General features: G+C 36.6%; 1 protein-coding gene across 1 annotated transcript in view; it reads left to right on the top strand.

The window, feature by feature from the left end:
• DNAH3 (dynein, axonemal, heavy chain 3) overlaps positions 1–15,667 on the top strand; it is a 60,048-nt gene that overhangs the window by 16,896 nt on the left and 27,485 nt on the right. Inside the window, exons 15-31 of the mRNA XM_010570182.1 lie at positions 974–1,118; positions 1,401–1,612; positions 1,937–2,028; positions 2,460–2,574; positions 3,148–3,264; positions 4,552–4,731; positions 5,871–6,007; positions 6,699–6,900; positions 7,805–7,897; positions 8,205–8,315; positions 10,181–10,295; positions 10,713–10,911; positions 12,297–12,405; positions 12,686–12,799; positions 13,889–14,065; positions 14,792–14,883; positions 15,304–15,523. Coding sequence (XP_010568484.1) covers positions 974–1,118; positions 1,401–1,612; positions 1,937–2,028; positions 2,460–2,574; positions 3,148–3,264; positions 4,552–4,731; positions 5,871–6,007; positions 6,699–6,900; positions 7,805–7,897; positions 8,205–8,315; positions 10,181–10,295; positions 10,713–10,911; positions 12,297–12,405; positions 12,686–12,799; positions 13,889–14,065; positions 14,792–14,883; positions 15,304–15,523 — 2,430 coding nt within the window. The remainder of the gene's footprint in view (positions 1–973; positions 1,119–1,400; positions 1,613–1,936; positions 2,029–2,459; positions 2,575–3,147; positions 3,265–4,551; positions 4,732–5,870; positions 6,008–6,698; positions 6,901–7,804; positions 7,898–8,204; positions 8,316–10,180; positions 10,296–10,712; positions 10,912–12,296; positions 12,406–12,685; positions 12,800–13,888; positions 14,066–14,791; positions 14,884–15,303; positions 15,524–15,667) is intronic.

The raw sequence follows: 15,667 nt of genomic DNA, 5'->3' as shown, positions 1-15,667 counted from the left end.
ATTTTAATCAACTCCCACTCAAAAGAGAAAATTGAACCAATTAAATGAGTTTAGGATTTAGATAAATTGCTAGTCCTACGTATCAATACTCTTAATCTGATTTAAAGGCATCTAGTATATTTAATTAGTGTGAGTTAACAGCACTGATATGTTGTTATAGGTAGATCAGAATAAGTAATTAAGTTTAAGTTTCTTAATAAATGATCAGAATGAGGGGTGTATGCACACAATATAAATGACATGACAATCAGCTTAGTGAATACACGAAGTTAAAAATTATCTTGGAATGTGGATCTTTATGTTTCTCTGCCTGCATCTCACATTGAATGATTAAAAGTTTTATGGAAGGTCTGTTGGCATTGTAAAAGCACAGACTTGGGACTCAATCTGAATTCAGTGTCTGCATTTCAGACAGCATTTCTCTGTGCTTCACCTCCCTACCTGTAAAATGAAGAAGGCAATACTTTTTTTAAATCTAAATCTTTGCACATTGATTTATACCATAAGCTCTTTTGGACAAAACCAAGATCTTACCAAGAATAAGCACAGCAATTAATATCTGTTTTGATTGGAGCTCCCAGATGTTTCTGTAATAGAAAAAAATAAGCACAGGTAAAAAAAATTCCTACAAGCCTATGTGACTGAGGAGCTTACATCCAGGTTTCAAAGTGGGTTGGTAACTTGTGAGCCTTGGTTTCACCGTATGCCATGGTGCGTTATCTATTTCTAAAATAAACACAGATTTTAAAAATTGTTTGAGTAGCAAAAGATGCCAACAAATAACTAGGGGAATTTTAAAGAACACAGTTACCTTATTTACCTAAAATCCACAGGCCTAAATCTAAAAATCTGGCTGGCTTTATGACATGTAAAACAATTGTATTCAATATTACCTATTTAAAAGTTTAAACAACAGTAGGAATCTTTGATGGAAATCAGACTTTTTATTTATTTATTTATTTATTCCTTAAAGGCTATTAATAAAGAAGAGGAGTTACTTGAGCGGGAGAAGAGTCAGTTTCCTCTACTGCAAACTATAATTGCAAAGAAACAACCCTTTGAGCAACTTTGGATAACAGCATATAATTTCCATACCAAGTCTGAGGAATGGATGAATGGTGAGGCTTTGGTGTTCATTTGATGAAAAGTGTAATTTTCAGTTAATTAAGTAGACGATGAAAGGGTTGACTAGTTATGAGAAAATAATTTTAAAGAAATAAATGCTGTTAAGCAATGTAAAATACAGTTGTTGACTTGGATTTTGCATTAAGATCATTTTTTGTAACACAATGGATTTCCAGTTAAAGGAGAATATTTATAAATACCTGTAAATAAACCACCCTGGGAATCTCCTTGTGCTGATGTGTGTGCTGTGCTTTTTTTTATACTGTTGTATTCAGGATCTCTCCAGATGTTGAATGCTGATGAAATTACTGAAGAAGTTGGAAATATGTGGAGGACTATGTACAAGCTCAGTAAGAGTTTTCCAGATTTGGCTGGGCCTAGAGGCTTAGCAGAAACTATTAAATATAAGCTTGATAAATTTAAACAGCATCTTCCTGTCCTGTCAATTGCCTGCAATCGTGGAATGAAGGAGAGACATTGGGAGCAGGTACTTTAAACTGTGCTTTAACTGTGGGAGTATTCTACCACAGAAACTGACAGTTCAATATACTACTCCATATATTCCATACCGTGAAATACAGTAATAGTTCTGTATTTCACAGTAAGAACATCCTTTATCATGTCATGTGATAGATCCAGTTTTGAAATTTGTAATGGTACAGGCAGGAGCTTCTTTGAATCACTAATTATGGCGGAAGAGCAAATTAGGGGGTTGCATTAATAGTTCTTTAGCATTTATTTCTTGCTGTTTGAGAAGTCTGTTACAAACATGCATCTTGATAATAGATTTTATTTCTTACTTTATTTTCAGATTAGTGAAATTGTAGGATGTGAGATCAGACCTGATGAAACTACTACTCTTAAAAACATATTGGAATTTGGACTCTCAAAATATATTGATCAGTAAGGAGCTTTATTCTCATTTTTTAGACAGTCACTGTATTTCATGTCAGACACCAGAAATTAGTTTGTTTGGGGGTTTTTGTGTGCTGTTAGAATGTGCTGTAAAATCAGCTGTATTTTATCAAGCTATGGGTAGAACTATTGGTTGTTCTTGTAGCACAAAGGCACCAAAAAACAGAGTCTTATTCCTAAACCACTTAATTGGCACATTCAGAATTTTCTGTCTGTGTTTATCTTCAAATTAATATTAATATCTCTAACTTGGTAAGCCTGAAAGTGCAAAAATATTCCTTGAAATAAGAGTCTATAGTATTATGAACAAATTCATATGAAAGGTAGTCTGACATGCAACTCTAATGACAACTGCTTTTTTTTTTTCTCTTCAGCTATGTTGCAAAAACATTTCAAAGATATGTTTCATTTCAATTTAGGCTGGAACCTATTGGAGCAGCTGCGAGTAAGGAGTATTCCTTAGAGAAATCAATAGAGAAAATGAAATTCGAGTGGGTCAATGTGCAGTTCAGTCTGGTGAAGTACAGGGATACTGTGAGTAAATGCCAAATCAATATATATATATATTGTTGAAAAAAATTACTTTGATTCTGAATACCAGTTGAGAAATATTAGAGGGAAGTTACTGCTCATTCATTGTGGCATGATGGAAAGTGGTATCATACCCCAGAGCCTAGGCAAATGTCTCCATTATTATATATTTTTATATTTGGACCTCAGTATCTGGATAACTTGTGATCTCAACATATTCATCCTAACAAATCTGCAAGCCTGAGAGCTTCTCCAGTGTTGTATGGAAAGCTGGACAGTAGTGAAATTTTAACTTGCCCAGAAGAAACAAGAATTACAGTGCAAAAGATTGAGTCAGAAGTCACTAGCACCCCTGGCTAGCTTGCCATTCACAAAACAGTGTATCTCTTGACCTTTGAAACAGAGATGTAGTTTTGTATCTTGAAACATGTTGCAGGATTTCTCAATGCCTTGCTACTTTCGTACCTTCAACCATCATAGAGAAGAGGGAAACAGGAATCTGAATGAGTGTGAGGTTGATGAGCGGTGAAATAAAGCAGCTGCTATTTGCCTTATCAAAATGTGATGTATTTACAGAACACCAGCATCCTGTCAGCAATCGATGACATCCAGCTTTTGCTGGATGATCATATTGTTAAGACTCAGACAATGCGTGGCTCTCCCTTCATCAAACCAATAGAAGCTGAATGCTCGGTAAGGAAAAGCTGGTTTGATTGAGCTTGCATGTCTCATAATATGCTTTCCCTAAATGCTTTAAGGTATTTTGGCATGATAAGAAGTTATATAGTTTTTAATTGTTTCTAAGAACACACATTCATATTTTTCTTCAAGAGCTTTGAATTAATGGTTTCCAGACAAAGGTATGCAAGGCTTGCTTTACAGCTAAGGAAATTGTAAATGCATTGCTAATCTAGTCATTATAAGCATGGGGTTTTAGTTGAATGTCTTGGGCATGGATCAGTTGATTTAAACAAATTCTGCTGCATTGTGTAAAAAGACATAGGTCTGTCAGTTGTGAGAGAGAATTTATTTGTAATTCTCTGGTACGGGCATGATCTATAAGGCTTTCGAAGTCCTTTTTGTTAGCTGTCCTACTACTTTGTAAAGATGTGATCTTTGTTAAAGATGATGAATTTCTAATAGGAAGATTATGCAGAAAGCAGAGACTTCTTTCCCGTCAGTATTTAATATCACATTTTCTGGCCTTATAGTGATGATTTGTAAGCAATGCTAGGACCTAAATTCTATCCTTTCCTGAGGACATTAGCCAAATTGTAGGTAAAGCTGAGTTCTGCTTTCCAGCAGAGCTGGTGAAATGAAAGGGAATGATTAATGTAGAGCTATCTTAACAATCTCCATGTACCTCTTGCACAATAATGAGCAATACAGGCTGGCTGTGTTTTCTCCTTGCAATACATTCCCTTGCATAACCCTTACACTGTAGACTGCCAAAGTCACAAAAGCAATGCTATCTGAAATTCTTTATTCAAAAAGAATCTCTCTCTGGTTTTAAAACCAATTTCTACTGGTAGAGTTGCATGAAATAGCTTTTTTGGTGGGCCAAAGATTGAACTCACTACATATAGGGCCTGTGAACTGACATTTACTCAGTCTGCTGAATACCTTGTTAAGCTTTTATCCTTTCACTGATGATAAGATAGAAAGTACACAAGTAGAATTAAAAGAAGATATTCTGGATTGTCATGCTAGTCATCTCTGCACTTCTTAGGCGCTCTCTCACAAGTTGCTGTAAAAAGCGCTAGTGAAAGAATACGTCTGTTGTTTATAAGAAATATTCAGATGTTTATTAGTGTTGTTTTTTTAAAAATAAAGTTTCTCCCTCTCTTAAAATTGTTCAATTGTTTCTGGTTTTGGGGATTTTTTTTCTTTTCTTTGAAGCCAAGCAGCTCATGCTCTTTTCCTCAGTGTAGATTAATTCTTGATATAATTTTGCTTAAATATTAAATGTTTTCATTACAGGCTTGGGAGAATAAGCTGTGTTTAATGCAAGATATTCTAGATAGCTGGTTAAAATGTCAGGCAACGTGGTTGTATTTAGAACCAATTTTTAGTTCAGAAGACATTATAGCTCAAATGCCTGAAGAGGGCAGAAAGTTTGGGATTGTGGATTCATACTGGAAGGACATTATAGCACAAGTGGTAAGTAAGTGCTCGTATTTAATAAATCATGTATTTTTATGCACATCTGGTAACGATTATTACTATCATGAAGATATGCTACTTTTCTGGAGTTAGGTATTTGTATTTAAGTCACAAGAAGGTATAATATGGAGTGGAAAATCCTTTACTAAAGCCCACCAAAACCTAGTCTTGCAGTAAAAGTGGTAAATTATATCATTATTGCTTGAGATTTCTGTAAAGGCTGGATATTGCAGGGTGAATTAGAGCTCAAGTAACATTTTAATTCTAAATTTTCTGGCTTTTGTATGGTTAAATGATCAGAATTAGGTAGAAAGATGACTGATTTGTGCCTTCAGGATCTGCTTCAAAGTTCACTGACAGTCTGTACAAAGTCTTCTCTGGATACAATTAGATTTTGCATTAGGTTTTAAGGCATACACATTATTAGAGCAACTAAATGGGGTTTTTTTGCATATGATTGTTCTCTAATATGTGGTGGCATGGTTATTCAAAACTTTGGTGAATACATACTGGGATAAGATAATGGGGGTAGTAAATGCAGTTAAGTATCCTGTGCAGTTCCCTATAACTATGAAGTTGGGTAAGAGGCCAGATGCTTAGTGGTAGTGTGAGCTGAGGTGTTTGTCAAAAACATTGGGAGCGTGTGATTGTGTGATAAAAGTGTTGAAATAATCAGTACAACTAAATAGAAGTTGAGACCTGTCTTAACAGCTCAGACTCTGAATCATGAAGCCTGTTCTGAAATAGGTGTATCCTTTTGAGTTAAGAGGAGTGTTATCAGAAAGAAAAAATGCCACCTAGATGGCAAGAACAGAGAATAGTTGTGATGTACTGTGGCTCTGTTTGACAGAACTTATTTGTGAATGGAAAAAAATGTAGCAAGCTCAAGACACAGGAGCAAGTGCCAAAGATTTTCATTCCTGTGGATATTTCCTTGTTGCATTATTGTCTGTAAAGTTCAAACTGGTAAAACTGTGAAATAATGCATGCGTATTTAATAACAGGAAGGCACAATACAGAGAAGAATATATAGCTTTTTAGCTTCCTGCAATGTATGTGATTGATGATAACAATTTTGATGTACAAATCTATTGCAACTTTTAGTGGTTTCTGCTGTGTATTTTGTTTTTACAAAGGTGAAAGACACAAAGGTGCTTGTAGCAACTGAACAACCCATGATGTTAGACAGACTTCAGGAAGCAAATACTCTCTTAGAAGACATTCAAAAGGGGTTGAATAGTTACTTGGAGAAGAAAAGATTATTTTTCCCAAGGTAAATTCATTAAACAAGCTTAAGTTAGAGACAAAAACCCGTGAGGTCTTTCAAACCATTTCTACTGAACTGAAAAGTCTCATTTTGTAAACACGTGGGGCACAGTCCCATGCAACAAAAAATGAAAACCTGTTCTTTTCTCCAGACATCATTAATTTTCTTCAGCTCCAGTTAAATTTGCAGTGCCAGGGGGCAGGGAGGCAAAATCTGTCTACCACAGTGTAAACTTATGATTAGAAAGACATTATCACTTACAGGGTATTTTTGAAGGAACTTGCTACCTTCCATGTCTGACTTGCAATTTCGTCTCTGCCCTACCCTCTTTAGTAGTGCAGAAGTGGGTGATACGTAGGAGTTATATATGATTATGAGGAACAGAATTCTATGTTTTTACAAGGTACTTATTGGCTGCATAGATATATCTAGTCTTTCCTGCGTGAGTTTGAGAACGCTTCTTTCTTTGTCTGCGTAAAAGGATGGTCATAATGAAATTTGGAAAAAACAGGTGTGATAAGTTTTAGAATGTTAAAAATTACTTATGAAAAGAGATTTCAGATAATAATTTCCTCTCTGTTATACTAGTGTCTTAAGCAACACTAAAACCAATTACATCTATCTTGCATTAATAGATTATTAATGACAATTTTCATGATTGGAAAGTGCATGTTCATTAATTGTATTTTTCTAACAGATTCTTTTTCCTATCTAATGATGAGCTGCTTGAAATATTGTCTGAAACAAAGGATCCGCTTCGAGTACAACCACATTTAAAGAAGTGTTTTGAAGGAATTGCTGAACTGGAGTTCACAGAAGATCTGGAGATCGTAGGCATGATCAGTTCAGAGAAAGAAATTGTTCCTTTCGTAGATAAAATCTATCCAGTGAATGCAAAAGTAATTTTTTTTAACTATATGATATTAAATTATTACTTTGCCTAAAGTGTATGTTTTTTGGGGAATGAGGTTTAAAACATTTAGGATCAGATCATGAAAGGTGTTGAGGAAGTGAGAGTGCAGACTGGTATTCTAGAACAAAAAGGATTTCCTACAAAAAGGAGTAATACATACCAATTTGGGGGTAAGTTCCTCTAGGCACTTTTCTGCAGCTTTATGTTCCTACTACTTTTAAGATGGAGAGAGAGAGAGAGAGAGCTACACACACACACACCCCCCTCTATATAAAGCTCTCTATATACATATGTATGTAACATTGCACAGCATGGCTGAAACAGAGAGGAATGAGGGACATTATGAATGGCTGGCAGTGAGGACTCAGAGCATTAGTTCAAAAGGGATCTGAGTAGAAATAGTAACATTACAAGTTTTGAAAAGTATCTCAGTTCCATCTTTTTCTGCTGTTCTCAATGTGAAGGTACGGAGCTGAACTGCTGTATGGTAACCAAAAAGAGATGAAAGGTGTGGCATGTTGTGAGTTACAAATGCCCCTTTTCCCTTAATCATCCAGGAACAAAACATGCCCTGTGTTAAAATGACCAAGCTTAAATGATCATGCAGTCTGTGATCTGTGTTTTTTGTTTTTGCTTATATGAAACATATACAGCTGTTTCTTCAGCTGGATTGTCTTTAGAGTTGGCTTGATATACCTGCCTTCAGACAGTGTTAAACTGCAGTATTGCCTGTCAGAATTTGGGAAATTGCAACCTTTCTTCCTCCTTTATACCACACCCAGATCAGAAGAAAGCATATTTAAGCCTAACACATTTCAAAGAATTTGTCTTTTAAGAGGAGTATAATCAGGAAATGTGTATTGACTCTTAACTGTTTTTCTTTTTTGAAGGGCATGGTAGAAAAATGGCTTTTGCAAGTAGAGGAAATGATGCTGGCCAGTGTAAGACAAGTTATTCAAGATGGCATAAGAGGATATATCAAGGTAATTTTTCCTGAATTATAGTACAAAATAGATTTCACAAGCAACTGTACATGAACAGGTTGCTGAAATTCTAAACCAGGGAAACATGTTTGAAGCTAAGTGGAATCCAGCTCTCCTTGTTCAGTAGTACCAGTCTGAAGTTACAACTCTGAATTTCTTGAAGAAAAAGTATTAAAGCTTTCCATGCTGATTCTCATTTATTTACAGCATGAGATGAAAGAAATTTGGGAAGAGTAATTGTTATCAGTGCCATAATGTAATATGTTTATATGACTTCCTGTGTCTGGAATGGATCTTCTTTTTTAAGGTTCCTCGGAAAACATGGGTACTTCAGTGGCCTGGACAAGTGGTTATTTGTGTTTCATCCATTTACTGGACAGAAGAAGTGTCTGAGGCTATAAGGAAAGGAACTTTACTAGTAAGATTTTCTTCTACCATTCTATTTCTAAGCACTAAACTCTGATTAATTAATAAAAAGCTCCTTCTAGCAAAGAAGATCCTCTGTCAACAACATATTACAATTTACTCATGCAGTGTGCTTTGTTTTCTATTTCCTTTTTTCTTGTGTCTTAGCAGGGGCTTGTTTTCATTTATTTTGATGTGTATCAGAAGAAATCACACCGAAGGAAATTGTATTTGTTTATGGGTGATACTGGTGTAAAGTACCAAACAAAAAGTCACAGACAGTTGTTAAACACTATGTATTTTTATTTCTAACTCCTGTCTTTACATGTGAAGCCCCAGGGAAATGTGCAGGCAGAATCTACCCATACAGAATGGCGCAGTTATTTGTCTGGTTATTACTAGATTCTCCTGGTGATAAAGGTGCAGCAGCCAAGTTTGTTCTTTCGTACAAGAGACTTTTGTTATGTTTGTAGTGCCTCTGTCATCACAACAGTTTTAAGTATCACTTCACTGAGGCTAATCAAATGCATACTCAAGTAATGGAAATAATTTCTGATTAATTCAGTGGGCTTTTGTCTGATCTTAATTGAGCTAGATGGATGAGGATTTATTTGGGGATTCATTCTGCCAACAGTGTTTGGGCTGCTTTTTATATGTGGAAATAGGAAAGTTCTAATAAACATCACATCAAATACTACATTTTAATATTAGCTCTGTTTCTGTATCCTTACTGAATATCTTAGGTTTAACTTGCCCGTGTTGGTTAATACCAGTTGAAGATCTTATTCCACATATCCAGTCAGAACTGAAAATATTTATACTTTCAAAGAAAATATCCTGAACAATCCATAGATTAAGAAAAACGAGAAGGAATCACAGAACTGTGAAACACAGAATATAAGGGACCTCTGGACATCATGTAGTCCAATCCTGTTTAAAGCAGGGCCAACTAAACCAGGTTGCTAATGGACTTGCTCCAGTATGCCCATGCCTGTCTTCTATGGGGGAGCTGAGCAGTGACACAGCACTTCAGATGTGGTGTCTGACTAGAGGGGAAGGATCACCTCCCTTGACCTGCTGGTAATGTTCTTCCTAATGCAGCCAAGGATGCTGTTGCCCTTCTTTGCCTCAGGGACACATTGATGGCTTATGTTTGGCTTGGTGTCCACCAGCAGGTCCTGTTCTTCAGAGCTGCTTTCCAGCTGGTTGGCCACCAGTGTGTACTGGCACATGGGGGTTGTTCCTTCCCAGATACAGGACTTTCCCCTTTGTTGAACTTCACGAGGTTCCTGTCGGCCTATTACTCCGGTTTGTTGAGGTCCATCTGAATGGCAGCACACCCATCTGGTCTATCAACCACTCCTCCCAGTTTTGTATCATCTGCAGACTTGCTGAGGGTGCCCTCTGTCCTGTTGTCTAAGTCACTAATGAAAACTTCATTAATCTTTCATTTCATTAAACTTTTTCATGTAATAATGAGAATATAATTTAAAATGTTTATAGTAAAGTTAGGAGAATCTTAGATTTCTATTAGTTTTATTAATTTACAATTTACTACTAATTTACAGAAGAAATCTAATCCAAATTAACCCAACAGAGAGAATCTGCTCATGTCCTATCGTGGAATTCTGTCATTTTTATTAGGAAGAAAGATTTAGACTTCTGCTTATGCTACTTTCAGGCCATAAAGCTTTTTGAAGTGTTCATAGTAAAATAAAATGCCAGTACATGAAAGAGAATTTTAAATGTTTGTGTAGTGCCCAGACTTCCATTATTATGTTTTGTTGGAAGACCTGTCTCCAATGACTGCACCCATGGGAGCTTAGGAACTGCTAGCTACAGCATTACATTAGTGCTTGTGTTCTGTTCCTGTGACAGGATTTTTTGGAGAAGAGCAATCTACAAATTGAGGACATTGTTGAGTTAGTGAGAGGAAAGCTGTCCAGTGGAGCCCGGCTGACACTTGGAGCTCTTACTGTCATTGATGTGCATGGTAAATCTGCAGTTGCTGGTACTCTTGTTACATCTGGGGCAGTGCTGCTATTGTTAGTTGGGTGAACTACTTGAAAGAGGCAGCTAAAATGCTTTCTCTAACTTCAGACAACCTTTACAGAGTTACTGCACAGAGTTACAGAGTTACTGTCTTTGGGCAAATGGAGATTGCTCAGTCCTGCACAACTCTCTCCTGTCTACTTAGAACAGGCACTGGAATCTAGATCAAATTAAGCTGATTGCCTATGCAAAACAGATGCAGATTCCTTTCTAACATGAAAGCCAGCCTACTACTCTAAATGTTGATTTACTCTTACATAGCTATAAGTAAATGTTAGTTTACTTATATGTTGTTTTAAGTAAACTAACACAGTAGAAGTGTTTAGATTTTTCAGATAATCTGTCTCTTACTCTGCAGCTCGTGATGTGGTTGCAAAATTGGTTGAAGACAAAATCACAGATCTGAATGACTTCCAGTGGATTTCTCAGCTAAGATACTACTGGGAAGAGGAGGATGTAATAGTGCGAATGATAACAACAGAAGCCAAATATGGTTATGAGTACCTGGGCAATTCTCCACGTCTGGTTATAACGCCACTAACAGATCGATGTTACAGGTAAAGCCATGTTGTCTATGAATAATGTTTTCATTTTTTTTGATTGATCTATATTTACTTTCATTTGTTATGGTTAATAGCAGGAACCCCAGCAGCTAAGATTTTCCTGTAGGTTTTGGAGGCAAATCTTATATATCTTCTTTGCCCAAATATGGTAAAATATTTACAATGTGTAGGTTTCTACACCAGTAGAGTAATAGTCTCTGTTGTATCAAAGAATGTGCGTGTGAAGAGAGCTGGCAACTCATGGTACTGGAACTGTAAAGAACTCTACAGTAGCATTGGTCCATTAATTTCTTTGAAATAAGACGTACAGGAACGGTATGCCTGCCTGTAAAATAAATGAGGTAATTATAAAGCCCTTCACCGATGTTTGAATACAATTAGCTTCCTGTTCCTCCGCTTGCTTGCAAGAGGTGGAAATGGAAACACTTCATCCCCTAAGGTTGAAATATTCAAGGACATTTGGTATTTCACTTCTGGTGAGCCCTGGAGACACAGGTCATCTCAGCAGGTAATTTTAGCTCTAAGGTTTAAAGAACTTTCTTTTGTAGTATCTCCAGGCAAATATATGGTGAGGATGTAAAGATTTTACTTCACCACTGAGCTGTGAACTCACCATCTTGTAGAAGGCACTTGTAGTAAAGTGCCTATGTTAATGCCTATGCTGGCAAATGCTTAATCTTTTGGCATTCACAGTGGTGTTGAAAGAGCCACATGGCTGGTGCATTAGCTGTAAACTGGGGTTGTTGTCATTAGGATTAGCTCAATCTAAACTAAAACTGTGCAGTCAGCTGTGCCAGATGTAGTTTCAGTGCAAGCAATAAGACTCTATTCAGCACAACTTAACAACTGCTTTTGGTGGCAAAGCCTTTGAATGAGGCTTTTGTAAAATAATCAGATTACTCCAGTGTTAACAGGGATTTCGTTTTTAGTATGAAAACCACTTGGAGGGCAATGTGATTCCCAGGTTTATGAAATAACCTTTATGCTTTCTCAGCCATTTCTAAAGATTGACTTCATTTATAAAGCCAGCTTCAAGCTCTTGTCCTGAGTGTCACTTGATGAAAATGTGTGTTTTTGCAAACTCTGCCATTTGCTTATGGCACTGTGCATTTCCTTGTGCAATTGAGGATATACAGGATGGATGCATGTAATAAAAAGCCTTGACATTCCTTGTAGGCCAAGTAGGTGAATGTGAGCTTCCACAATTGGGAATCGGTTATGAGACAATACTGGTTTTTTTAGGACAAGCTGCAAAGTCAATAGGGAACAAGTAAATCATCTCCAGGGGAACTTGTATAGGAAAATACTTATCCACCCCTTCAGAAACAATCTGCCATTAAAGATTACTATTTCTAATGCCTGTGTTCTTGTTTATATAGGACATTAATGGGTGCCTTGAAATTAAATCTTGGTGGTGCTCCAGAAGGACCTGCTGGGACTGGCAAAACAGAAACAACAAAAGATCTAGCAAAAGCACTAGCTAAGCAGGTGCCAAAATACCAACTTCTTTTCTTTGCACTGTTTATGTTTGGATATGTAGATATTTCTTGAAATGCCATTCTTAACCAAGTACTGCTTGTTCTGTACCTATTTGTTATTCACAGAAATTGTTGGTAAGAAGCACACATTTAGGACTGTGTCTATATGGCATCCTGGTGTTGTAATCCAAAATTAGCAATAATAATCCTTTCCCATTTTAGATGCTAAGAATTTTATAGTGCACTTTGTGTTAATACTGAGAGATGCTCTCTGTGTGTTTTTGTTGTAGTGTGTGGTCTTTAATTGCTCCGATGGTCTCGATTACAAGGCAATGGGCAAGTTCTTTAAGGGGCTGGCACAATCTGGTGCATGGTCCTGCTTTGATGAGTTCAATAGAATTGAGGTAACGTTTTAACTTGGACAAATAAAATGATAAAGCTTTCATTTAAGACACAAGAAGTTTTAGACTTAGACATGACAGCATTATTGCCAATTTTCTACTTTTATTTGTAGTACAGCCTCTTTGTTTTGATAATCACTGACACAGAAATAGGTACTCAGCAGCCTGCTGTAGGAACACATGCCTATGTGTGCTGTGTTGCAGAAGTCTTGTGTTCTGGATTATTTTACCTGAAAAAATTGTTCCTTTGCAATTTTTTCTTTTGTATGTGACACTCATTTGTTGGGAAAGAACTGTCCTTCTCTTCTTGAGAAATCAAACTACAGCTGTGGGACAGCATTTGTCTATGTTCAGCACAAGACAGACAAATCCCCGTGGAGGTATTCCTGTGATGACTAGCTGAGTGTCGCTAACTGAGTGACCTGGTTAACTAGCTGTGTAACCAGACACATCTACTCCCCTCCTTGGTCTTATTCTGATTTTTTTTTTTTTAAATTTGGTCACTAATGACTTTGGATAAGTTTTATTGTTATTTTGATGGAGTTAGATTTAAGTAAATACTAGTAAATGTGGAAATTCCATTAAGTTCTATTTTGTATGTTTTAGTATCCTTAATACCTCCATTTGTCTGCTGTAACTTGTTTTTTAATGAATTCAAGTGTTAGCATTCTTGTTTTCCAATATTCTGTTACCTTGATACTTCAAAGCACTGAGGATTGACGCTAGGCTGAATCAGTCTTTCTGAAGAGCCTAAATTCTTTGTCATCTGAGGTGAAAGGAAAGTGCTTTTGGAGGCCTCCAGAGGGAGTTCCTGTCCACCTAACTTACATGTCTATGTTCAGGCAGATGATATTTCCCTGTGGAGGTTTTTAGAAGCCTCTGTTGATCTGTCTACATTAGTTGAATAGGGAATGGTGGCACTAACTTCCAGAGGATTGCTTCAATAGACAGCTAATATTTAGGCTCAGTTATCAGACACAGGGTGATTTTCACCTGGAGGAATGTAAATATAGCCATCAAAATATATAAACAAAAACATTTGATATTGTCTCCAAGTGTCTTACGTTTTCCAATCTGTTCTGTCTGTATTAGGTTGAAGTATTATCTGTAGTTGCCCAACAAATACTTAGCATACAGCAAGCTATTATTCGCAAACTCAAAAAATTCATCTTTGAAGGGACGGAGATCTCTCTTAATCCTGCCTGTGCTGTGTTTATCACGATGAATCCTGGGTATGCTGGACGGGCAGAGCTGCCTGATAATCTGAAGGTAAATCTTGAATCCTGGTTTCTTGTAGAAATTAAACAGAATTTGCAACTTCTGGTCTATTGTAATAAGAAAAGGAAGGCAGAAATCAAATAGTATACTGATAACCCATTCAAGTGTATTCTGCTGTGCTTTTTGCTAAGCTTTAGTAAGTGTTTAGGATTGTACAAAATGCACAGATGAATGGTCTCTGTCTAACCATACTGATACTAGTTCACAGCTTTAACTGTGCTCCAAGTGGAAATTCTCCTGGTTTATGATGGCTTGGCGATCTAAATCCCAGTTTAAATTTATTATAACTTTGCAAGTTGCTGAGACACTGCAGAGAGACTGATGTGGTCCTAATTCTTGTCCTAGCTTTGCCACAATTTTTTGCATGACCTTTTACAAGACATTAACCCCACCATGTGCTAGTTTGTCTATTATGAAAGTGAGATGAATGACATGTCCCTTTTCCTCTATTAATAGTTCTTCAGGATTGTGACTCTTTCTAAACATTTGTTCCTACAGTGCTTAGCACAGACCTATTGAACCTCTTGATAATATCACAGTTCCTGTAACAATTCTAATGCACTCCCATAGATTTCGGATGATTCCTAAAGTAATGAAAATGGAATACAGAGTATAGAAGTTAATGAATTTATGGAGAGTTACTATTCTTACAAAACAAGCGCAAGCTTATTACTGTATTCTGTAGTCTAAGCTTATGTCTTGCCTTTTTTCTTACAGGCACTGTTTCGAACAGTTGCCATGATGGTTCCAGATTATGCTTTGATTGGAGAAATTTCACTTTATTCAATGGGATTTTTGGACTCTCGGAGGTAAGACATGCTGAATTTTCCCTCAGTTGAGTCTGATATACCTCATTCCTCTATAAGTCATATATGTGTGTTTGAGGCATATAATTCTGGAAGGCTGTCCGTGTTCTGTTTCTCCAGAAAGTACTTCTTAATCTCCTGCTTTATCATAAATTATCATTTACCACGTCATGTTGACAGATACGCACCTCTACACAGGATCATTTGGAAAATGTATTGTAATATCAAACAGAATTTCAAAATGGCACACACATTCTCTGGCATGGCATAATCTACAGTTTTGCTTCTTATGTGTTTTGGGCCATCTTATCAGCTGATATGTCTGACAATCACTGCAGTTACTTTGTGTATATAGGTACTTAAATTATTTTCCTTGCATGGTGAGATATTTTCTTTCTACATGTGATATTTTAATACCCACAGTCTTGCCCAGAAAATTGTTGCCACTTACCGTTTGTGCTCTGAGCAGCTGTCATCTCAGCATCACTATGACTATGGAATGCGTGCTGTTAAATCTGCCCTGACAGCAGCAGGAAACTTAAAACTGAAGTACCCAACTGAAAATGAAAGTGTATTGTTACTTCGGGCTTTGCTGGATGTTAACTTGGCCAAATTCTTGGCACCGGATGTGCCATTGTTTCAGGTAAGTTATCATGTTGGTGTGTTTAAATTTTGTGATGGTGAGGTCTGTTATAAGAACCTACAGAAACAGGTCATTATCTTAATTTAGAACAGTTTGATCTAGATTCTGCTATATTAGTGTGGAGTTATTTCAGTCCACTGATCT

This window comes from Haliaeetus leucocephalus, unplaced genomic scaffold (assembly GCF_000737465.1).
Source record: "Haliaeetus leucocephalus isolate CR32 unplaced genomic scaffold, Haliaeetus_leucocephalus-4.0 Scaffold295, whole genome shotgun sequence".
NCBI lineage: Eukaryota > Metazoa > Chordata > Aves > Accipitriformes > Accipitridae > Haliaeetus > Haliaeetus leucocephalus.
This window is presented reverse-complemented; position numbering and strand designations above follow the sequence as displayed.